Genomic DNA, 21,934 nt, shown 5'->3' on the forward strand with positions numbered 1-21,934 from the left:
ATCAGGACAAGACGCGGAGAACACGGGAGAGCGGGAGCCGGTTTCCCAAGTTCGAGTACTGCAGCCTCAAGCGCGTCGAAATGACTCTCGCCCCCACACCTCGCAATCGTCGCGATCAAAGTTCCCAAGATGGCAACCGAGGAAGGCTTGCAAGTGACCTTGTGAGTCCCTCTGTCTCGAACCGGAGAGACGGCCAACCTTGACCTCCACTCGCGTTCGTCGGCACCTCGCACCAGGCATCCGCTCCCGCTGCTCAACATCTCGGACCACTACACGCGTCAGGCACTCAACTCGAACAATCCGAGCGTGCGCGTCATCGGAGGCCTCCTCGGAACTCACGAGGGTCGCAACATCGACATCATCAACTCGTTCGAACTCGCCCTGCGCGACTCAAGCACTTCCCCAGACCTCGAACTCGATCGTGAATACTTCAACACCCGTCGCGACCAGTTCCGCCAAGTGTTCCCGACGTTCGACCTCCTCGGATGGTACACCGTCGGATCTGAACCGACCCCTCAGGACTCGCATCTGCACAAGCAGTTCCTCACGTACAACGAGGCACCCTTATTTCTGCAATTGTCTCCGGAACGTCCCAACTCGTCTACGAGCAAGGACCTCCCCCTCACGATTTACGAGACTGTGCTCGAATCGAGCACGACGGGAGAACCCGAACCGACCCTCGTCAAAGTCGCGTACGAGATTGAAACGGGCGAGGCCGAAAAAGTTGCGGTCGACGAAGTGAGTCAGGTGCAGGACGATACCAGCGCAACCCCAGCTTCAACCTCTTCTGCCCGTGAGAAACGATCCTCCCCTCTTCAACTTCTGGCGCGACAAGCTCATTCATCCTCTCTCTTCTCTCTCAAACAGTTCTTGCCACGTTGTCGTCTCAACGCAACGCACTGTCGATGCTCTCGTCGCGGGTCGCCCAGATCACGACCTACCTGACAGCCGTGTCGCAAGGAACCGCTCCGACAGATGACGAAACCCTGAGACAGATCCAAGCGCTCGTGAGCGGACTTAAAGGTCAAATCGGTTCGGCAGAACTCGAGAAAGAGTTCATGACGGTCAGTTCAGAGGAAATCTCACCGATCGATGCTTGTTTTCGCGATTCTGATCAAGCTCTCCCTTTTTCTGTTATTGGTATCAGGAATACAACGATGCTCTGTTGACGACCTATCTGGCTACTCTCACTAAGCAATTGCTATCTGCAAACGAGGTGAGTCTGAACGCAAGGGGAAATAGTGCTGTTTCGCCTCGAGAACTGACGGTTTGTCCGGTTTCATTTCAGCTACTCGACAAACAAATCCTCGTGGTCAACTCGAACGCTTCTTCGACGGGAGGTGCACGTGGGGGTAAAGGGAACTCGCGTGGAGGTGCTGCTGGTGCTGGGGGACGGAAAGGCAAAGTGGTGGTTGGAGGCAGCTTTGGCGATTGGGCCTAACCGAATGCGCCCTGCTTTCCGTATCTCGTTCCGGGATTTTTTCCCCGGGGTTTTCGTCTGTTTGTTTTCGTACCTTGATTTCCTCCGTCGGTTTGTCCACCTGTTTGTTGTTCTGTCCCTGCTCTCGTCCGAGAAAATTCCTACCCTGTTTAGTTCAATCGTTTTACTTTTCTCCCTCGCAAAAAGAGTGTCAATGCAATGACTTCCGTCGATTCCTTAGAATACAACAACTATCGTACGAGTCCGGCAAGTTCCTTCTAAGCGTCTATTGCTGCAAGTTGATACTCTCGCACGACTTGGTCGACGATTTCAGTCCATTCCAACATGGCTCCCATACCTGTTTCCGATCAATGTCAGAGAGGAAATAAGCGTTATCCTTGAATCTCTCGGGTTGCGCAAAGGTCCACGTGTTCTGAACAAGACTCACCAACGTCTCCACAAGCGAGTCGTTTCGGGATAGGTCCTTCGACTCGGTACCCAAGTTCGTCTCGAACGAATGCGAGTTGTTTCGATGTGAGCGGGTGAGAATACATGTGAGTGTTCATCGCTGGGAACAGTTTCACAGGTACATGTTGTGGTAACGCTCGCAACAATGAAGTCTGTTAAACATCACTCAGGTCAGCTTGGATCGAATCCTTTTGCGTACGGAGTTTTTCCAACAGATCGATCGAGAGGAAAGAGAACGTACGAGGATATTGTCACAGAGTCCATGAGTCAATTTGGCGAGAGTGTTGGCGGAACATGGAGCGACAAGTACGAGATCTGCCCATCTCCTCAGCTTTTTTTCCAAAAAAAGATTCCCGTAAGTTTTTTCGACGAGAGGAGGAAAAGGTTATATCGTTTCGAAGTTGAGAACGTGAACTGGAATCTGAGAGCTCACTTCGATGTGTAGGATCGGGTCGCCAATCTTTGACCAACCCTAGAAATCGATTCATCTCGCAAACGGGTCAATTATTCGGAACCACTTTGCCTTCCGGCAGTCACTTACAGCCCATTCTTCTGCATCGGTCCAGACTTTGACACGACCGCTGTGTTCATCTTCAAGCGTTTGTTTGTCAAAGAAATGTAATGCTGATTTCGTCGCCACGACTTGGACCTCGACCTTGTCAAACTGTTCGCATCAGGGACAACCTGTCAGGTTCGTTTTCCCTGAAACTCGCTCACAAAAGTTTTGCAGCGTGAAGACAAAAAGGGAGAGAGGTTTCACCTGTAGCAAGCGTCGGACTATAAGAGGGATTTTGACACTCGCGACGCTTCCTGAACATGCGACGAGGACATGAAGCGGCCGCTCTGGGTACACCAGGGGATCTCGTTCCTCGTCGCCTCTCGCTCCGAGTCCGTTAGGTAATAGTCGAGCGATGGACTCTTGAAGCGTCTCTGGCGGATTGCTCGACATTTTTATAGCTTCCGCAAGATGCTTTGGAGCAGACAGATTCCCGAGATCTGGTACGGCCTAGAAACGATTCAAGTCGAGCTTTGCGGTGGTGATAGGTAAGCGAATTTGTTGTGAGGTAGCAGATTGCGATGCTTTGTCTGCCTGTGCGACAAGAACGAGGTTCAGCAACTGCACGGAACTGTCCTTGTAAGCTATGCAAGGATGCTTAATGACTGACCCTGTGTGTAGCGATTGAGAATAGTCATCGGATGTCCCGGTGGGGGTTTTCATCTTATCATGTACCTCATGCTTTGGAACCTCAGCTCGTCTACAGCTCCGCACTTCTGGCCTGGTCGAACTGGCATTGTCTGCGCCTACACTGAGGCGCATACGCCGCACGCTTCAAGCTATTGCGGACCAACTCTCCGACGCCTTCCAGAGGTTCATCTCTGCGTCCGTCTGCGACAAGCAGATAGTCGAGTTTGCCTCATGATCAGCTCAAGAATAATTAGGACTGTCAAGGACAGCGCAAGCGAGAAGTCGACCCGGGTTGGAGTGCCCATACGACGAGCTTGTCGCTGATCAACACGTGCCGATATTGGCAGACACCGCGGATGATTAAAGCGCATTACCAAGTTGTACTGACCCTGGGCAAGCTCCGATGATGGTTTAATTTGCTCCGAAAAGAACTCGAGAAATGTCCTCTTATATGGCGCTTTCGCGATTCCGTCACGAGGGGTCAAAAGCCTGTGCTTGTTGCTCTATCCGGCTACGATGTATATCTAGATCCTACTCTGGGCGATCTTCTCGAGTACCAATACTTGTTTCGTCTCGAGCGTTTCGTCCCTTGGTATCCGGCCCGCTCGGAACGCTGCCAACAACACCCTCGTCTGCCAGTCCTCGTCTTCAAAGTCGTCTGGTCGATCTCCAATGTCGGTCTTGACGAGTCGAGGTAAACGTTGTAGGAACGACGAGAGAGGCGTTTCGGGTTCTTTCGATTTCTTCGCCTTCTTCGAACTGAGGGCCTGTTCCTGTTTCAGATTCTCGCTCGGCGTCGGTCCTTGATCATCGGGATCCTGCTGCTGCTGTTTCGCGGGAAGGACTACCTCCGGCTTCTTCTTGCGCTTCGGGACCGCCGCCCTGAACAAGTCGTCGAGCTCGATCGATTGCAATCTTTCGATTTCATCGACCGCCTCGCCGCCTCCAACTTTGGAATGGAACCACTTGCCGAGCTTGGATGGTTCGAAATCGTTGCGGTTGTTGACGACAACACAGCAGCGGGATTCGAGGATTGAAACGATCGAGTCGGTCAGGCGAGACAGTTGCGCGTCAAGCGAAGGTCGACCGCCAGTTGCGGCCGTTGAGGGCTCATGCGACAGGGCATAGTAAGATGGGTTGTATTCGAGACGGCGAGCAAGGAACGACCACGAGACGAGGTCGAGGATGTCTTGCTTCGTGTTGACGCGACCCGCAAACAAGTCGGTTAGGACCGTTGAAGGCAACAGCGAGTTGAACGGGAGTTCCGATTCTAGCGAAACGCCTTGTTGGAGGTATTTCGAATACAGATCGGATTGGTCTTTCTGGCACAGAACGAGCATGTTGGCCGACGCGTCTGGAGATGCTGGGACCGCGAGTGATTGCATCTGTAGCAATTCCGACATGGGATAATCCTGGATGACGCGTTCGGGTTCGGCAGTGGTCGGACGCAGCGAAGCATATTGGGCGCTCATGACGACCACAAGACTCGCTCGGACCGGAAGCGTCCAGCAGGCTTCTCGCGATGCAATCAGCACGCGGATCATGCCCGAGCCGAACAGTTCGAGCGCGATGCGCTGCTCCTCAGGGCGCAATCCCTCGTGGAAGACGGCGATGCCGTGCGTGAGCGCTTCACGGAGGTCAGGGTCGCTCAATGTACGAGAATAGGCTTCGACAGTTTCGAGCGATCCTTCGGCGACGAACGATTCCTCGAGGTCCGATGCCGAGTGAGTGACGAGATCTTTGGCTGTGACGCGACATTGAGATCGCGACGGAACAAACGCGAGGGTCGATCCGCTTGCCGTTCGCATGGCATCGTAGGCTGGTTTGACCATTGCTCGAAGGAGCGCGAACGAGTGTGGCGTCGAGAAGGATTGGAATGCCGTGCTAAGCGCCGAAGTCCGCACAGAGGGTGAGAAAGAATACGATGCATGTTCAGGGACGTCGAGCCAGGTCGAGATCGCTCGAGCGTCAGCAAGGGATGAACTCGAACCGACGATACGAGTGGTTGGGTACTGCCAACGAAGGCGGGACACGAGAAGCTCGTAATTGGCGTCAAGCGCGTGCAGATCGTGTGCGAGAATGAGATCAATTTGTCCGAGCAGATCCGGCTGCCCGATAAATTTGCGAAGAAGCGTTGAAGGCGAGGTGACGAGAATGCGCGGTCCAGCGGCAGCGGCGTCGGTGAGATCGTCTTGTCGGGTGACAGTCAAAACGGGTATATTTGCGGTGCGAGTGAAGACATGTCGCTGACGGAGTGCGACTTGGCGTGCCAGCGCTTTTCGAGGCGTAAGGAAGAGGATCGTGGCGGTGGGATTCGCATTGAACGTTCGCCTGTTGTTTACCGTTATTGTCAAATAGTCGACTTTCGAGAAAGAAGGGCAGGAGAACGTACCAAATTGCGATTTCGAGCAGAGTACCCCGACTCGTTGCCGAGGGAGTGCAGAGGAGAACGTTCGAAGCGGTGTGGAAGACGGAATGAAACGCCTGCGTCTGGACTGGATCGAATGTTGACGATTCATTACCGTACAGATCGCGCAGTTGTGGGTGCTGAGCGAACGAGTCAGACGCAGATAGGAGAGGGAGATCCAGGAGAGGGAGATGCGGAGGCGGGGGCGGAGGCAGGATGAGCCCGTCGAGATCGACAATGTATTCCTCCTCCGCGCCGATCCAGCGGTCAGAGATCGCACGAACGAAAAGTGCTTTTGGTGCCGTTGTGACAGGAATGGTAAAGCTGATGCGGATCACGGTCGAGTGTGGCCGGACGAGTATTCGAGCGAGCTGAAGGATCGATAGGTTCTGCTCGTCCTCGACCCACACCCAGAAGGCCTCGGCCGTGCCATGATGCTTCTCAGCCCACTCGAAGGCTTTACGGAGCTCAATTCGTACGCCGAGAAGATCGTGCGCAAGGGGCTGAAGCGAAGTCGAAATCTCGACCGAAGGCAGTTGCCGGGCAGCTCGAGTAGCAAACCCTCCGAGCCGTTCATTCTGTCGAATGGTTGCTCCAAATTCGGCATCCGACATCGCTGCAATGTCATAGATCGGCAGATCGTCCGCCCATTTCTCGATGTTGAACACGAGATCCGCTGGAAGGCCAAATTGCGACAAGGGATGCACGAAAGACCACATTCGTTCTATGCTCATGCGACAATCGTTAGACTCGAGTCGTTCGACAGGAACGGCGACCGGCGAAACAGGAGACTGACTCTCGATAGACTTGCTCATCGACAAGAGCTTGACCGAGACAGGGGCCCACCTTCTCGCGAGCGCGATATCGAGGAGCGCGCGAACGATACGAGCCGCGTTCTGCGACACGTATCCCATGTCGGAAATGAGCGCGAAATCCTCGACGTGTGTGCGCGAGATGTAAGCTTGAAGCAAGATGTTGACTTTGCCCGCGCTCGAATCGGTACCGCCTCGAACTTGGCAGGGACAGCTGTCCGACTCCATCATCGTCTTCAGCTCTTCGACCTCGTTCTCTCGCACCTGGATCTGAGCGAATTCGACCGATGAAGCGATCAGGCCGAGGATATCTGCTTCGCTCATCGCGGGCCGGAACAGCTTGTTGAAGATCTCGATACTGTCGTTACGAATGTAGTACCGAGACGCGATGCGTCCGAGATCCGTGCAAGCGAGCGTGCCAAGATCGGGATCAAACTTGATCATGTCACACTCGACGAGCCGTTTCGCAGAATTGTTGATCAGAGCATGCCGTTTGCTGCCGAGGAGTGGATCTTCGATCACCTCGTCCGCCGTCATGCCGTATACAAGAGGGTTCTTGCGCATGCGCACAAAGAGGTACGAATAGCCGAGCCAGCGCACACCTTCGTCCATGTTTGTGACGGTACCAAGACTGATCTCGGCATTGAGCGAGTCGACGAGACCAGCGACGAACCTGTCGAGACAAGGATCAGCTTGGAGCGGCAAAGTGGACAGCGCCAAACGCACTTGGACTCGATCGGATGCTGCTGCGAAATCGCCGATACGTAGTGGTCGAGCTTGTCGCTGGTTGTGCAGATGTATCCGACACCCTGATCCTCGTATTGAGGACGACCTGCGAAGTTGAGGTATGGTCTTCAGTAGGAGCGAAAGGAAGGCCGGAGTTTTCTTCGCTCACCAGCACGACCGAAGATTTGCAGCACGTCGAGAATACTCAGGTCGACGAAAGCACCCTTGCCGGCATCATAGACTTGCGTTCCTTTGATGACGACTGCGTAGGCCGGCAAGTTGACTCCCCACGCTAGCGTCGCGGTGCAGCAGAGGACCTGGAAACGCGGAGGGTCAGCCAAGAATATGGAACAGTTTGTCGTATTCAGAGTAAGCGTACCTTCGTGACATTGTTCTCAAACATTCTCTCGGCGATATTTCGATCGGAGCGAAGCATTCCAGCGTGATGAATGCTGAGCAGGAACGAATGTAGAGTCAGATCTTGTTTCGTACAAACTGAACCAGAAAAAACTCACCCAAATCCTGACGCAGCCAGGTCTTTCATCTCCCGGTTGCGACTCGTCGCGAGATCGCGCTTGAACCCAGTCCACTGATCATTCGTTTCGGATGCAGACGGATCGAGTAGATCGAGAATGCCCTCTGCTTGTGCTTTCTCGCGCAACATTTGAGCAGTCTTGACCGTGTCTTTGCGAGCATGCACAAACACCATGCATTGGTGACCGGCTTTGACAAGCTCAGCGACCTGTATAAGAATCGAAGATCATGAGGCTCTGAAGGAATCCATAGCAACGGGAGGTCTGACCGCAGCGAATGTACCTTGTCGAAAGCGGCGTTGTCCAGGTTGGTACGACTCGCAGGGCTTCCAGGTTTCCCCTTGACGCCGACAAAGTGTTGCTCGAGCGGCACAGGTCGGAACGAAGAGTCGAAAAAGAACAATCCTGTGTACCGGTTGACACTGTCATGTCACGGTACAGGGTTCAGCTCACAAGTTGGAAATGCGACCAAAAAGTTATTGTAGAATTACCCGAGGAAGTCTGCGACATCGACATAGTTTGGAAGCGTTGCCGACAAGCCGACAACTCGGATCAGGCTCTGCGACGACTCGACTTGTCGTTGAGTTCGAGCGACAATCGATTCAATGACCGCTCCTCGGTCTTCGTGCAAGAGATGCACTTCGTCGATGATCAGCAACTTGACTTTCTGTTTACGCCGTCGAGGTTTCGTCCGATGAGTTAGCAGCGTTCGGAACGGAAATCGAAACTTGGCTCTTCCTCACCTCGGCGACCTCTCCTTCTCCACTCCCCGCGCCTTTTCTCGTTACGACATCCCACTTTTCCGGAGTCGTGACGATGACACCCGTCTCGTCGATTTCTTTCTTGGTCATCTTCATGTCTCCAGTCAGCTCCCTGCACTTGACTCCTGCCCACGCCAATCGTTTCGCGAATTTTTGGGTGATCTCGGCGGCTAGAGCCTTGAGAGGCGCGACATAGATGATTTTGTACTGGCTCGCTGGCGGTAGTTTCGGAGTTTCAGACATGGATGTGAGCGGGGTCGAGACGAGACTCGAGAGGCAGCGGAGAATAGTGAGGAGTGCGACATCGGTTTTACCCTGTTGGCCATAGCTTGAGTATGTATGATAGTTGAAGAGGGTATCACAAAAGGAGAAATACTCACGGCACCGGTGGGAGCGCACACGAGCATGTTTTCGTTCGAGCCGTACGCGACCGGGTATACGATACTTTGCAGTCGATTGAGCGTTTTGTACGCCTACGTATGGCTCCAGATAGGATGAGCTCAAGCGCGATCTGGTGAGCTACGGGTCGCACTCACATGAAAGGTACGCTTGCCCCAGGGATTCATGTCTTTGATCGGCACGAGAGACTCGTTGAACCGGAAGGGCACCGCTTTCGGTGCAGGAATTGTGATCTCTTCGTAGTGCTGCTCGATTTACAAGACCTGGATCAGATGAGCTCGCTTGTGCGAGGAGCGAGAGCTCGCACGGAACCACATTCTCCATACCTCTTTGTGCAATCGAGTCGTGCCGATGGGCAACGACATCTTGGAGGCGCCGATATTGAGACCTGTCGTTTTCGATGCGAGGTAGACATTGGGGTATTCGACCGCTTCTTCGATCGCAGGCTGTACAAAAACGCATGACCTGCATCAGCCACAGAGATTCCTGCCAGATGCTCCGCCATTGGCAAAGAACTCGCCCGTTTTCCAGATACGAGGTCTCCGGGACCTCTCGCGAGATCCTCTTCTCGCCGCCTGAGCCATTCCTCGACGTCGGGTTCATCGTACGAATCTCCCTCGGCTCTCGCCTTGCCTCGCTCCTTCTTGATCATTTTCCTCGCGAGTTTCATCGCCTGTACTTCCTCCTGTGTCGCGAACTGGAGCTGTGCGCCGGGTGTGTAGTCTCTCGCGTGGGCCGAGAGCGAGGAAGCGGAAGGGGCATCGGGTGCCTGCGTCGCGTTCGAGGGTTCGACTTTGTGTCCAGCTGCCTCGTGGACAATCTCTGTTCGTCGTCTGACCGCTTCTCCCATATCCTCGATCCCTTCAAACCCCCACACGTTGAGGAGAGATTCTTGAATATCGGCATCGTCGCGTTCGCTCTGCAAGATCTCGAGCACCTGATTCGCCTTGTATTCGTCGGGAAGGGCTCTGTGTAACCATGCGAGTGCTGCTCCCGTCGAAGCCGAATTGGATGTCGAAGCTACGGGCGACGTAGTTTGGAGCGATGGGCGCAATAGAGAAGAGAAGGGATCCTGATCAAAGTCGGGGATCGACACTGGAGGGACGTAAGCATTCGAGTTGGAAGCGACAGCGAGATCCTGGACAGCTTGGAGTGCTTGTTGGAGAGCGAGTGGAGTCGAAACCGATGACGGAGTCGAACGCAGGAACGACCTCAATTGCTCGGCGGTACTGACAGTCGCAGGCGCCATGACCTTCAGAAGCCTCTGCGAGGAATCTGTAAGGAAAGGAGGCGATGAGAAATCGGTTTCAACGTAGTGTTGGCGATCGCGCGCGAATATTTTGTCGAGTCGAGTCGACGACGTCAACGCGTCAACTCCGACTCGACTTGATATTCTCTCTCTACATGGCACTTCAATCGAGCATCGGTATCGTTGCACAATTTTGAGCGATTGATCAATGCATTGTACCACAGACACCGATCACGATGTAGTCAAATATCGAGCCTGAGATCACAGCAGTGATAGCTCACCACGAACCTTTAGAAGAAGCGAGACTGAAGGGACCAAAATGTATATTGACTAACAGAGCACAGACGAGTCGCGGATCACAGTGTACTTTGGATCGATGACTCGATGCTCGCACGAAACAGAAAAGAGAAAGATACAGGAAGGTAGGGGCTTAGAACACGGCCATGAGGTTGACATCGAGTTCGTGAGAGCTGTTTGATAACACATGCAGCAGGATCAGTTCTTCCGTTCAAGGAAGGAATGACGCGTATGAAGGGGAAGCATACCAAGACAATTGCGGTTTCTGGTCGTACTTTCCTTTGAGCTCGTCTCGGACGGTGTTGAGGAGTCAACTTGCGCAACAATCAAGCAACAATACCATTCTTGACGTTGACATTATTTTCATGATTTCGTCAATTTTTTCTTATCTCTTGTGCACGGGTCGGCGAGGCACACAGTGAGGTTTTAAACCGAGTGGTCTCCAATTGCTTATTGCAAACTAACATCCGCAACGTGTCAAGTCTCCGGACTTGTCCAATCTCTCGCTGCGAGGCTCTCATCTCGAATGAAGTTCTCTTTTTGGACCGTTTTCCTTTTTCCAAGGAATCCTTTTCTTTTGCAGTATTGACTGGTTCTCTATGTCCTTTCGGTGCTATGCATCAACTTGATCCCGAGGGAAGCAACCGACGCAAGTCTTGCAGCTTGAAATTGCACTCTCTCACAGCGCTAGAACTCCGACTCAACTTGATATTCTCTCTCTACATGGCACTTCAATCGAGCATCGGTATCGTTGCACAACTTTGAGCGATTGATCAATGCGTTGTACCACAGACATCGATCGCGATGTAGTCAAATTTCGAGCCTGATTTCCCTCCATCTCGAGCGCTACGACCTCATGTACAGCAATGGCGAGTAGTTCCAGATCGAGACTAGCCTGGTCGTACAGAAGATACGTGCTCAACAGCGCATTGCCATGGAAAAACTGAAGCGAATTCGCGGCAAAGTCCATAGTCGTGTCTGGCGGCGGATTCGTTTTCCTGTGGCTGAACACAGGGAGCAGCTCCGTGTGCACGGTCCATATATCTTCTCAGGCAGGGTCGAGGTAGCTTGGTGGGGAGGCAGCGAAGCGACGGCCATCGCTCGTCAGGTCCCTGAGAGACAAAGGAGCACATCTTGCGAGTCGACCGAGTCGACTGAGTCGACTTGCCCAGGCTGTGTCGATGAAAAGCGAGGGCAACCACGAGCGTGATGAACAAGCGGTCCACTATGCGAGGGGAGCAGGGCAGAACGGGATTCTCACACAAGGCTCGACAGTGTGCTGCAGAAGGGACAGCAAGCCTCAGATTCGCTTGCGAGAGGATGCTTGCTGCACGTGAACAGGCTCGCGATGCAACTTGGTCGACAGGCGGTTCATGACGGTCGCAATGGCCGCGAAGATTGCGATCAGGAGCGGATAGGCGTAGTCGGTGGCAAAGGTTTGGGCCCAGGAGATGTAGCAGTTCACGCACGCCATACTGCGCGAAATCCCGCTGGTGTGGAGGAACAGGCAAGGCGAGGGGGAAGAGGAGAAAGGGAAGAGTCTCTAAGTACTCCCCACTTTTGGCCCTCGACACATCACCGCTCCGACTATTCCGAACAGGATTCGCGGCCCCGACTAGCCTCGAGAAGATCCGATCAGCTTCCGACTAGACCTTGCGCCGTTTGCAGAGACGCCCCACGATTGTTGTTGAGCCTGTTGCATTGCCCCTGACGTCCCGTATCGACACGCCATGAAGTGAGTCCCGCTTGTCCCCTTCGCCAGTATGTACCAAGCTTCAAGCTGAATACTATCGTGACTGTCCGCAGCTACATTCAGCTCGAGAAGTTGGGCGAGGGAACGGTCAGTCGGATCCGAAAGGCTCTCCCTTCATTCCCGGACGAGAAGCTGACAGTGCTGCCCTCACCGCTCGCAATCACAGTATGCTACTGTGCACAAGGTAAGCTGACTCGGATTCAGCTTGGACATGACGATGTCGTGCACACAGGGTCGACTCACTCCTCGCTCCTCTCCTCCCTAGGGTCGATCCCGCATCACGAACGAGCTCGTCGCGCTCAAAGAGATCCACCTCGATGCCGAGGAAGGTACCCCTTCGACCGCGATCCGCGAGATCAGTCTCATGAAGGAGCTCAAGCACCCCAACATCGTCCGCCTGTACGATGTCATTCACACCGAGTCGAAACTCATGCTCGTGTTCGAGTACATGGACCTCGACCTCAAGAAGTACATGGACTCGCACGGCGAACGCGGTGCGCTTGAGCCTGCCGTCGTGCGCTCGTTCATGTGGCAACTCCTGAAAGGCACCGCGTTCTGCCACGACAACCGCGTCCTGCACCGCGACCTCAAACCCCAGAACCTCTTGATCAACAAGAAGGGTGAACTCAAGCTCGCCGATTTCGGACTTGCGCGCGCGTTCGGAATCCCGGTCAACACGTTCTCGAACGAGGTCGTCACGCTGTGGTACCGCGCGCCCGATGTCCTGCTCGGTTCGCGCACCTACTCGACGAGCATTGACGTGTGGAGTGCTGGGTGCATCATGGCCGAGTGAGCATTTGAGCCATCCTCTCTGCACTCTCTATCAAGCGCTCATGTCTTGCGTGTCATGTCAGGATGATCTCGGGTATCCCCTTGTTCCGAGGGCGCGACAACAACGACCAACTGAATCAGATCATCCGCATCCTCGGTACTCCGGACGAAGCGACGCTCCGGAGGATCGCGTCTGAATCGGTCAGTCACGCTGCTATCGGTGCTTCGAGCGAGATGAACTGACACTCGAGAGACTTTGGTTCTTCGCAGCCTGAGGTACAGCTTCGACCGTTCCCGCGAATGACTCGTATTCCGTGGAACTCGTTGTACCCGAAAGCGCACCCTCTCGGTATGCAGCAGAATCGCTCGCGAAAAGTTCCGCCGATGCTAACCCTGAGAATCATCTCCAGCGCTGGACCTGCTCGACAAGCTTCTCCAGTTTGATCCTGCTCGACGACTAGACTGCACTTCGGCTTTGCACCAGTGCGTCGCTGCTCGTCCCCCCTTGTCCTGAGACTCGTTTGTAACCCTGACGTGGTCGTGCTTGCAGTCCGTACTTTTCAGCTGGATCCTCGTCCTCGTCGCAACAGCAGCAGCAACAACAGCAGCAGCAGCAATTGACGGCCGAGCAGCAGCAGCAGCAGTTGCGAGCAATGCAAGAGGCTCAGGCTCGCGCGCAGCAGCAACAGCAGCAGCAGCAACAGGCGTACGGCAAAGCATAGAGTAGTGACTGGATCGTGTATCTTCCCTTCTTCTCCTCGGTAGTCTTTTTGTCAGCTTTTGTAAAGTATTCTCTGACGTCGAGTAGATTGTTGAGTCAACATTCCAACGCGGGAAGCTGCGAAGCCCATTTTGACCCGCCAATTCGGCCTCTTGCTTCTTTCTCCTCCAGAGACGGCATCTCTTCCCCTACATCCCCCTTCCTCTACTTCGGACTCTTTCTCGGCTTTGCCCAGATCTATTGCGACTCTCATCGAAACTCCTGATCCAGTCGAAATCGCAAACGACTCGGTTTCTCTTCACTCAACATTCACAACCGCCCACCCCCGATTCCTCCTCACACCATGTCCCCGCGTGCTCGTTCGGCGCCTCGCATGAACCTTGTCGTATCGGCGTTGGCCGTGCTGGCCGTGTCGCCCTATGCGGCGCTTGCGATTGGTGATTTCCCGTGTGCGGGTTCGACCGACGCACAATCGTGCAGTGCGTGGGCAGTCGACTCGGATGCTCAAGGCGAGATCTCGAGCACGGCAGTGTGTCAACCTGGTGAGTACTGCTGCTCGTCCCGCCGAGACCACAGAAGCGAGAGCGCTCTCTCGCGTGTCGTGTTGTTGTCGTCGCAATGTTGGCCAAGAATCTAACCCAAGCCTTTCGCTCCGGGACAGATCCGATCAACCCTTCGATCTCGTACTGCGGCTACGCAAACGCTGCATGCACGAAAGACCTCGACTGCGACTATGGTTAGTTGGGAACTTGTGCCCTGCGTGGTCGCACATCTCGGCGTTGTTCGCTCACCTCGATTCATTCCCGTATCTGCAGGCTCGTGTGGCTCGGATGGCGTCTGCAAAGGTTACCTCGGAGACCCGTGCCCGAACGGAGACAATGACTGCCAGGCCTTCTTCTTCTGCGGCACGGACAAGACGTGCGGTGGAGTCGGAGCGTGCGTTGCTGGTTCCCTCTCTACGAGATGCTTCCCCTCGCTCAACGATTCGCTGAAACTGTCCTCCGGTACAGCGGCTGCGCCAACGGTGACCCCTCGAGTCCGATCCCTTCGCCGAACGAGCAATGCACTTCGCGTAGGTTGCCCATCTTTCCTCCTCCTCGAGACATACTCACGATCGCGTGTGTCCGGTTACAGAAACCTGCAACACGACGTCAAAGACGTGCGAGGCGCCTCCAGCCAAGGGAGTGCCCAATGGTTTCGGATGCGCGTCGAACGACATGTGTCAATCAGGTGAGGCTTGAGCTTTCTCTGGCGGGGGTGGTTCTGTTCGAGGGACTATGTTTGTTGACACCTGTGCTTCCGTCTCCCAGGATGGTGCAGCAATGACTTTCTCTGCGCGCTCGCGCCATCGGCGGCCGGTTCGAGGAACAAGGTCAAGCGCACGCAGTGCCCTGCAGACCAACTCGCATGCGCGTACGGCGACGGATACGAGTGCATCGACGCTCAGACCAACCTTGAACAATGTGGTGGATGCACTTCTGAAGGACAAGGCCAAGACTGCACCGCCATCTTTGGTGTCGAGAGCGTCACTTGCGAGCAAGGTCGCTGCGTTGTCGGTATGTCTCTTTATACCATGCTCTTGCAGCTCGCTATGCGACCCGTAGGAGTGATATTGACGTTTGTTGCTTTCTGCGCTTAGTTTCGTGCGTGCCGGGACTGCAAGTGAGCGGAGACGAGACGTCTTGCGTTCTCTAAGCGAGACTTGTTCTGTCTCTCCCACTCTCTGCCTCACAAAACCCGCACGATCCATTCGACCTGTTTCGCATCCTATCGTCCTCTCTTGCCTGTGCCCCAAGTGTTGTACCGAATCGAAAACTACCTCGCCAAGAACCCGACTACATTTCCTCCTCCGCCCTGTTTCGACTATACTAACTTATCCCGGTCTCTTACTGTCCAAATTTGCGCCAAACACCACTGCCGACACCTTACCCCATCATCAAGTTTGTTAGAAGCATCAACTCTGTAGGAACCCGCTCAAGCCGCCACTCAAGTATGAATCCCTCTTCTCACCTCTTTCCATCTCTCGTTTTTTTAGCCGTCTCTCATCCTCCCTCTTTCATCTCGCCTTCTCGGGGTCTGCTTAGCTGTTTGTACTCCGTCTCATTCATACTCGAATTCCTATGTCTCCCTGGTTTGGCCCCCACTCTTTTGGATAGCAGTAGACACTATTTTTCTCATCGTTGGCAAAGTACTCTTTTACCTATACTGTCCCGCGGAGGCCAAAGGAAAGACTCGCGGTTACTCGAAGTCTAAGCGTTCGAGGCCCCAACACGTAACGAAATTACTGAACGCACACGCGCGCGTGCGGATTTACGGCAACTTGAGATCCACTCGCTCTATCGTCTACATCGCCCAAAGTATGTCTGGATATCCTGGAGCAGGTCAGCAACACGGTCGACACACGGTTGGGTACCCGGTGCAATCGGGATACGCTCCCAGGTTGGTTTCCCTCCCCGTTTCTCCACCCCCTTCGTCATCAATCAATCGAAGCCCTTTCCCGTGTCTCGGTTTACTGAATCGACGGATGTCTTGATTGGCGGTTACAGCTACGGTGGTGGATATGGTGGACCGCCTCCGGGGCCTCCTCCGCCTCAGTACGGCGGCTACCAACCTCCTCCGCCTCAGCAACAAGGTTACAACCCTGGATATGCCCCACCTCCTCAACAGGGTTACAACCAACAAATGCCTCACCCTCATCCACAACAACAACCGTCAGTCAGACGCTATTACCCCCGCATCTCTCTCTATCGTCTCGAGTGTCGCGGCACTGACCCTTTTCTTTCTCGAGATCTATAGGTACCAAGCCCCATCTCAGTTTGGAGGCAATGGACAGTACCCTCAACAGTACTCGAACTCGTCGATGCCGGTCCCAACCCACTACGGCAACAACCAGCAACAGTACCAATCGAACGCTCCTTCGCAGTACCAAGGGTTCCAAATGCACGCTGCTCCGACTGGGAACAATGCTGGCATGTACTCGAACATGTCTGGCAAACGCAAAGCGTTGTGTATCGGAATCAAGTCGGTCTTCTTCTCTTCTTTCTTTGTTGCGGAAAATTCCTTGTCGTTCGAGAAAACCTGATTTTATTCGTGTTTGCCGAAACAGCTACGTGGGTACGAGCAACGCGTTGGCGGGTTGTCACAACGATGCGAGAAACATGAGCAAGTGGCTCTGTGAGCGCCAAGGGTACAAACAGGAAGACATTGTCATGCTCCTCGACACGCAAGATGCGACCAACATGTCGGTTCCGACGAAAGCCAACATTGTAGGGACTTCTTCTCCTCTTTTCCGAGAGCCGAAGGCTGATACGGTTTTCCGGAGGCAACAGATCCGAGCGATGCAGTGGCTCTGTAGAGACGCGAGACCTAACGATGCCCTCTTCTTCCACTACTCGGGTCACGGAGGCAAGACGAAGGATCTCGACGGAGACGAGGACGACGGGTACGACGAGACGATCTACCCGGTCGATTTCAAACAGGCGGGTGAAATCGTCGACGACGAGATGAACGCGATCATGGTTCAGTCCCTACCGCAAGGATGTCGTTTGACTGCTATCTTTGATTGCGTGAGTCGCGTTTTGGGGGCCCGTGCTTCCTCGCAAGTTCCCTGCGGCATACTGATATCTGAACCTGGTTTGCGCTTGATCAGTGTCACTCTGGATCGGCTCTCGACCTCCCTTACATGTACTCGACTCAGGGCAAGCTCAAGGAGCCAAAGTGAGCTGGTTTTCTAATTTCCAATCCGGGGGCGCGAGCGGCAACCGTTGATCTCATATCTTTGTCACCGTCACAACAGTATGCTCAAGGATGCTGGAACGGGTGCGCTGGGTGCAATCTCCTCGTACGCTCGTGGCGACCTTGGAGGTGTTTTCAAATCGGTCACTTCGCTCGGATCGAGGATCATGAACGGAGACAAGGCGACCCAAATGTCCAAGGCGACGAGGTCTTCGAACGCCGATGTGATCAGTTGGTCTGGATGTCGAGACAAGGAGACTTCTGCCGACACGGCCATGGCGGGGCAAGTAAGTGACCTGCATGTCTCGACTTTATGGCGTTTGGGACAAAGCCTGATCTTTGATTATTCTTATTTTCGATCACCAGGCGACGGGAGCCATGTCGTGGGCATTCATCACGGCTTTGACCAAATATCGTGAGCCATAGCTTTCGATCATAACGTTTCGAATCAAATGGAGAGGCTGACAAACTGATCCGCAACTAGCGCAACAATCATACATGTGAGTGGTTGTTCTTCCAAAGCCGTAACAGGCCATTCACTGACTATTGTCGAATTCGCAGTCAACTTCTCAACACCGTCCGAGACGAGCTCAAAGGAAAGTACGACCAAAAACCGCAATTGTCTTGGTATGCTCCCCCTTCATACGCTTCCTCCCTTCCTTGAACGATTTCGGAAGAACTGATCGTGCTCTGTGTGTTATCAAACAGCTCTCACGAACTCGATGTCAACCTCATGGCCGTGTTCTAAGCCCCTACCTTTGCCTCGCCTGTATCTTTCTCTTTCCTGTTTCGTGCGAGCATCGAGTTCTCGATCCCAAGTACACTGTGATCCGTCACTCGTCTGTAGCTCAGTTAGTCAACATGCAATCTGGTCCCTTCAGTCTCGCTTCTTCAAGAGGTTCGTGGTGAGCTATCACTGCTGTGAGAGAGTGCAATTTCAAGCTGCAAGACTTGCGTCGGTTGCTTCCCTCGGGATCAAGTTGATGCATAGCACCGAAAGGACATAGAGAACCAGTCAATACTGCAAAAGAAAAGGATTCCTTGGAAAAAGGAAAACGGTCCAAAAAGAGAACTTCATTCGAGATGAGAGCCTCGCAGCGAGAGATTGGACAAGTCCGGAGACTTGACACGTTGCGGATGTTAGTTTGCAATAAGCAATTGGAGACCACTCGGTTTAAAACCTCACTGTGTGCCTCGCCGACCCGTGCACAAGAGATAAGAAAAAATTGACGAAATCATGAAAATAATGTCAACGTCAAGAATGGTATGGTTGCGCAAGTTGCGGTGCAGGTTGGGTATTTCTCTCGATTTGTTTCGATGATTGTTCGAGATTCACCTAGACAGAAGCATTGTAGATAAAATGGCAGCGGGATCTATACGCATTCGAGAACTCCGGTCGACCCAATTGTTTGCGTGACGTGAAATGTGCATGTCTCTTGTAGAGGTTACAATGGATGATTTGCAGATCGAGTCTCATGTGGACGACACTAGTGACACTCGAGATTGAGCATATACCACAGCGGGGAAAATTGCAGTGTCTGTCGATCGAAACCGTGACAGCTTAATCTTGATTCAACTCGCTGAACTCGACATCTCTCTGCATCCCGATTAAATAGAGCTCTCGCTACACATATAATTGGTTGGCGGTGTTCGAGAGTGCTCTTAACCGCATAGGCATTACGGCAGCCGGTTGAACAGCTGTTCCACTTACTGTACTCTTGATGTATCGCCCAAGATGGCAGGGTCTCGAGCTAAAAGGCGCTTGTATCCAGTCGAATGAATAGTCTGCAACGACATCTCAGTTGGCGATGGTTCGAGAGGCATTGCAGAGATTGATCGGTAGCGCTTGGACCCCTTGTCAGAGAAGAACTACGAAAGACTCGGGGGCATGCTGCTGACTGTCATAGCTGTTTCGTCAGAAGTCAATCGTCGCTCCAATCGCGCAACCAATGTTGTGGGACAGAGCGGATGACGCACTAGGTCGGACCTTAGCCTGCGCTTGTCAAGTTGACTAGGCAAGACCGGGGGTCGACAGCAGCCGATCTCAAGAGATCGAGCTCGTTGAGTCGCTCGGAAAAGAGGTAGCATGACTACCACAAGGCTGTGAGCGGGTGTGTGCGAAAGCGTGACTGTTGAGCGCGGACGAGCGAGATTAGACTTTTTGCATGCGAAGTTTCCCTGGCGACGAGAACGGCAAGTTGATGAAAGTTTTCTCTTCTTCTCCATCGATTCACATCCGTACTCGCTCGTCAGGTTCTCAGCAGATTCATTCACTCCGCATTGATCCACGCTCGCTTGTCAGACCGTCTGGCCTCGTCGGTTTTCATACTGATCGCGATCAAAAGTGGATGTTCACGGTTTTACATCTGAGAGTTTGCAACATATACCGGCACATTGCCTGAAGAGACTCGAAGTACTAGCTCGGCAACGCTCCCAGACCCTGAAAAGGCAAAGTCGAGTGTGCACGATTTCTCGCAAGCGATCCATGCGTCCACACAGGTGTGAATATTGTGATATTGACTCTTCCTGACACGAGCGGTTCACGACTTTGTGCCATTGACAGAATTGCAGACTGCGATTGACGCTGCAAATCCTGTGAAAGAGCAAGCTTACGACGCCGCCGAGTCGTGCGTGACATTGCCCTGGGAACGTACTATCCAGCCGACCAACCCGTCTCACTTGCACGGCGACTAAGATACTCCGAGAGCCGATCTCGAATTGCTTCATCAGAGGCAAGTCGGCAAGACTGGCCAAAACTGGATCTTCGTGCTCGCGATCATGCGACTTTCAAAGGCTCCTGATAGCTGGTCAGCTCAGGACGCGATGACTGCGCAGGACATTCGCTTGAGAATTGAAGGTCTCGTGATCGCCGGTTGGAACGCGGCGGTACAGCGAGGATTTGCGCCCGATCAAATCCTTGTCTTCCCAGCGATTCAAGCTGGCAGTCTCAACCTCGACCTCCGGAATGGGTCTTATACGACCCACGAACCATCCCGGCGTGTTAATAAGGGGTCACCTACCGCCCAATCTTGCGCTTTTTCAACCTGATCGTGGTATACGGCTCAACAGGCGCCGGGCAGCTCTTTGTCGATCCTCGTTCGGTCGACCGCTTGATACGTCTTTTCTTCCCTCCGAACCCTCCCGGTCCCCCCGATCCTAAGAAAGAGCTGACCAGAGCCTGTTGAGCCGTAGACGACGAGCAGATAAACAAAGCGCATGATTGCGCGGTACGTGACGCCTTGTCAATAAGTCGGCATAATCCATGGGTCGTACAAGACCCATTCCGCGAGGTCGACGTCTAGGCTGCCGATTTGGGTCGTCGGGAAGACCAGGATTCGATCGGGCGCAGATTGTCGCTGCACCGCCGCGTTTCAAGTGGCGACCACGAGACGTTCAATTCTCAGGCGAATGTCTGGAACAGTGGTAACGTCTTGAGTCGATCAGCCATTAAAAGCCTTTGAGAGTTGCATGACCGCGAGAACGAAGATCCAGAGTTTGCCACTCTTGCCGGCTTGCGTTTGACAGATGAATTCGGGGTAAGTGCGCAGGGTGTCATAGTCGTTGTGCGTGCAAGATGGGTGGGTTGGCTGAGTAATGCGATCCAGGGCAATGTCACTGAGGTTTAGGTGAGCTAGATGTCTAGTCGGGCTGGTTGACACTGAGTCGGTTCGCGAAGACAGTGAGAACTTGAGACGTAAGCGTCAGAGTAAAGGCTGAAAGCGAGACGGGTAAAAGGAGATGGGGAAGAGAGAACAAGAGAGAGAAGATCCTCTAGGGATCAAACTCAGGAGGAGGCTCGTGTCAAGGGAATGTGAGCCGGAGTCCGAGAAAGAAGGATCAGGGAGACAGAGAACGGCCCCCGCGACAGTCGGTGCAGGTGTCCCGCTCCGCTTGACAGCGAACTCGCCGAATATCGCGGATTCGACTCGAGCTCAAGTCTGGCACAGAACGGTCTTTGAGCTACTGTAGGAGGAATGTGACAGAGTTTGAGCAGACTCTATTTAGCGTGGGCGCTTCGGCTTCGGCATCGAACGCAAAAGAAACTCGCTCGCATTGTTGACGTCACGACACACACTCGCAATTATTCGCTCCGTCGAATCCCTGCCATCGCTCGTTTGTTCTGCTTCATCACCATTCTGCAAATTCTCACTAGTCCAGCCAGTACATCTTCCACCATGCTTCGTGCCGTCCTCCCTACCCTCCGCGCTCCGGTCGTCGCCCGCCGCACCTTTGTCTCGACCTCGATCGTCCGCGAGAACTCGCCCCTCGACTCGCTCAAGCAAGCGGCCGACAAGGTCTCGAAGGCTGCTGGAGATGCTGCCGCCAAGGGTGAGCACTGCTGCTGTCGAGACGGTATCCGAAAGTGGGGCCACTGACGCGTGAGCACCATAACGCAAAGGCATCGAGACGGTCGAGTCGGCAGTCAACACTGTCTCCGACGCCGCGAGTGGCAAGTCGAATGACCTCTCTGCCGAAGCCCAAAAGGCTGGAGCCGATCTCAAGAACGCCGCCCAAAAGGCAGGGTGCGTTGTTCTTTTCCTCCCTCTCCCGCGCACCTTTCGTACGATTGATTGACACGTCTTTGAACTACAGATCGGAGGCACAAGCTGCCATCAACAAGGGCAAAATCGATCTCGATCAAGCCGCCAAGGACAACGGTCTCAAGCAGTAGAGTCCCAACAGGAATCCTTTCCCG

At 53.8% G+C, this 21,934-nt stretch overlaps 7 protein-coding genes across 7 annotated transcripts; 5 read left to right on the plus strand and 2 right to left on the minus strand.

Annotated features, from left to right (window-relative positions):
• Positions 1 to 129: 129 nt before the first annotated feature.
• Positions 130 to 1,441, plus strand: JCM15063_005708 (COP9 signalosome complex subunit 6; the record flags this gene model as incomplete). Its single annotated transcript, XM_076675929.1, has 5 exons — positions 130 to 161; positions 237 to 793; positions 868 to 1,064; positions 1,148 to 1,216; positions 1,289 to 1,441. The coding sequence occupies 5 exons, from the start codon at positions 130 to 132 to the stop codon at positions 1,439 to 1,441; spliced, it is 1,008 nt and encodes a 335-aa protein (XP_076537068.1).
• Positions 1,442 to 1,698: 257 nt separating this feature from the next.
• Positions 1,699 to 2,837, minus strand: JCM15063_005709 (uncharacterized protein; the record flags this gene model as incomplete). The annotated part of the gene is made up of 6 exons (XM_076675930.1): positions 1,699 to 1,778; positions 1,869 to 2,040; positions 2,088 to 2,219; positions 2,322 to 2,360; positions 2,430 to 2,552; positions 2,649 to 2,837. The coding sequence occupies 6 exons, from the start codon at positions 2,835 to 2,837 to the stop codon at positions 1,699 to 1,701; spliced, it is 735 nt and encodes a 244-aa protein (XP_076537069.1).
• A 761-nt stretch (positions 2,838 to 3,598) lies between these two features.
• On the minus strand, positions 3,599 to 9,961 carry JCM15063_005710 (uncharacterized protein; the record flags this gene model as incomplete). Its single annotated transcript, XM_076675931.1, has 14 exons — positions 3,599 to 5,405; positions 5,467 to 6,205; positions 6,278 to 6,966; positions 7,020 to 7,125; positions 7,189 to 7,336; positions 7,399 to 7,471; positions 7,535 to 7,761; positions 7,836 to 7,974; positions 8,044 to 8,219; positions 8,296 to 8,628; positions 8,694 to 8,786; positions 8,850 to 8,957; positions 9,039 to 9,158; positions 9,233 to 9,961. The coding sequence occupies 14 exons, from the start codon at positions 9,959 to 9,961 to the stop codon at positions 3,599 to 3,601; spliced, it is 5,487 nt and encodes a 1,828-aa protein (XP_076537070.1).
• Positions 9,962 to 11,988: 2,027 nt separating this feature from the next.
• PHO85 (cyclin-dependent serine/threonine-protein kinase PHO85) lies at positions 11,989 to 13,504 on the plus strand (the record flags this gene model as incomplete). Its single annotated transcript, XM_076675932.1, has 8 exons — positions 11,989 to 11,993; positions 12,065 to 12,098; positions 12,178 to 12,195; positions 12,277 to 12,800; positions 12,866 to 12,983; positions 13,053 to 13,131; positions 13,193 to 13,265; positions 13,333 to 13,504. 8 exons carry the CDS (start codon positions 11,989 to 11,991, stop codon positions 13,502 to 13,504), a joined length of 1,023 nt encoding a protein of 340 aa, XP_076537071.1.
• Positions 13,505 to 13,846: 342 nt separating this feature from the next.
• Positions 13,847 to 15,198, plus strand: JCM15063_005712 (uncharacterized protein; the record flags this gene model as incomplete). The annotated part of the gene is made up of 7 exons (XM_076675933.1): positions 13,847 to 14,045; positions 14,165 to 14,239; positions 14,319 to 14,439; positions 14,514 to 14,575; positions 14,638 to 14,733; positions 14,814 to 15,059; positions 15,143 to 15,198. The coding sequence occupies 7 exons, from the start codon at positions 13,847 to 13,849 to the stop codon at positions 15,196 to 15,198; spliced, it is 855 nt and encodes a 284-aa protein (XP_076537072.1).
• A 664-nt stretch (positions 15,199 to 15,862) lies between these two features.
• Positions 15,863 to 17,986, plus strand: MCA1 (Ca(2+)-dependent cysteine protease MCA1; the record flags this gene model as incomplete). Its single annotated transcript, XM_076675934.1, has 11 exons — positions 15,863 to 15,942; positions 16,050 to 16,214; positions 16,300 to 16,524; positions 16,610 to 16,769; positions 16,833 to 17,069; positions 17,153 to 17,220; positions 17,300 to 17,525; positions 17,605 to 17,653; positions 17,723 to 17,738; positions 17,800 to 17,865; positions 17,947 to 17,986. The coding sequence occupies 11 exons, from the start codon at positions 15,863 to 15,865 to the stop codon at positions 17,984 to 17,986; spliced, it is 1,332 nt and encodes a 443-aa protein (XP_076537073.1).
• Positions 17,987 to 21,413: 3,427 nt separating this feature from the next.
• JCM15063_005714 (uncharacterized protein) lies at positions 21,414 to 21,910 on the plus strand (the record flags this gene model as incomplete). The annotated part of the gene is made up of 3 exons (XM_076675935.1): positions 21,414 to 21,567; positions 21,638 to 21,761; positions 21,832 to 21,910. The coding sequence occupies 3 exons, from the start codon at positions 21,414 to 21,416 to the stop codon at positions 21,908 to 21,910; spliced, it is 357 nt and encodes a 118-aa protein (XP_076537074.1).
• Positions 21,911 to 21,934: the final 24 nt, after the last annotated feature.

The sequence above is a fragment of the Sporobolomyces koalae genome (genome assembly GCF_050403365.1).
Source record: "Sporobolomyces koalae JCM15063 DNA, S_koalae_JCM15063T_v1_ctg2, whole genome shotgun sequence".
NCBI lineage: Eukaryota > Fungi > Basidiomycota > Microbotryomycetes > Sporidiobolales > Sporidiobolaceae > Sporobolomyces > Sporobolomyces koalae.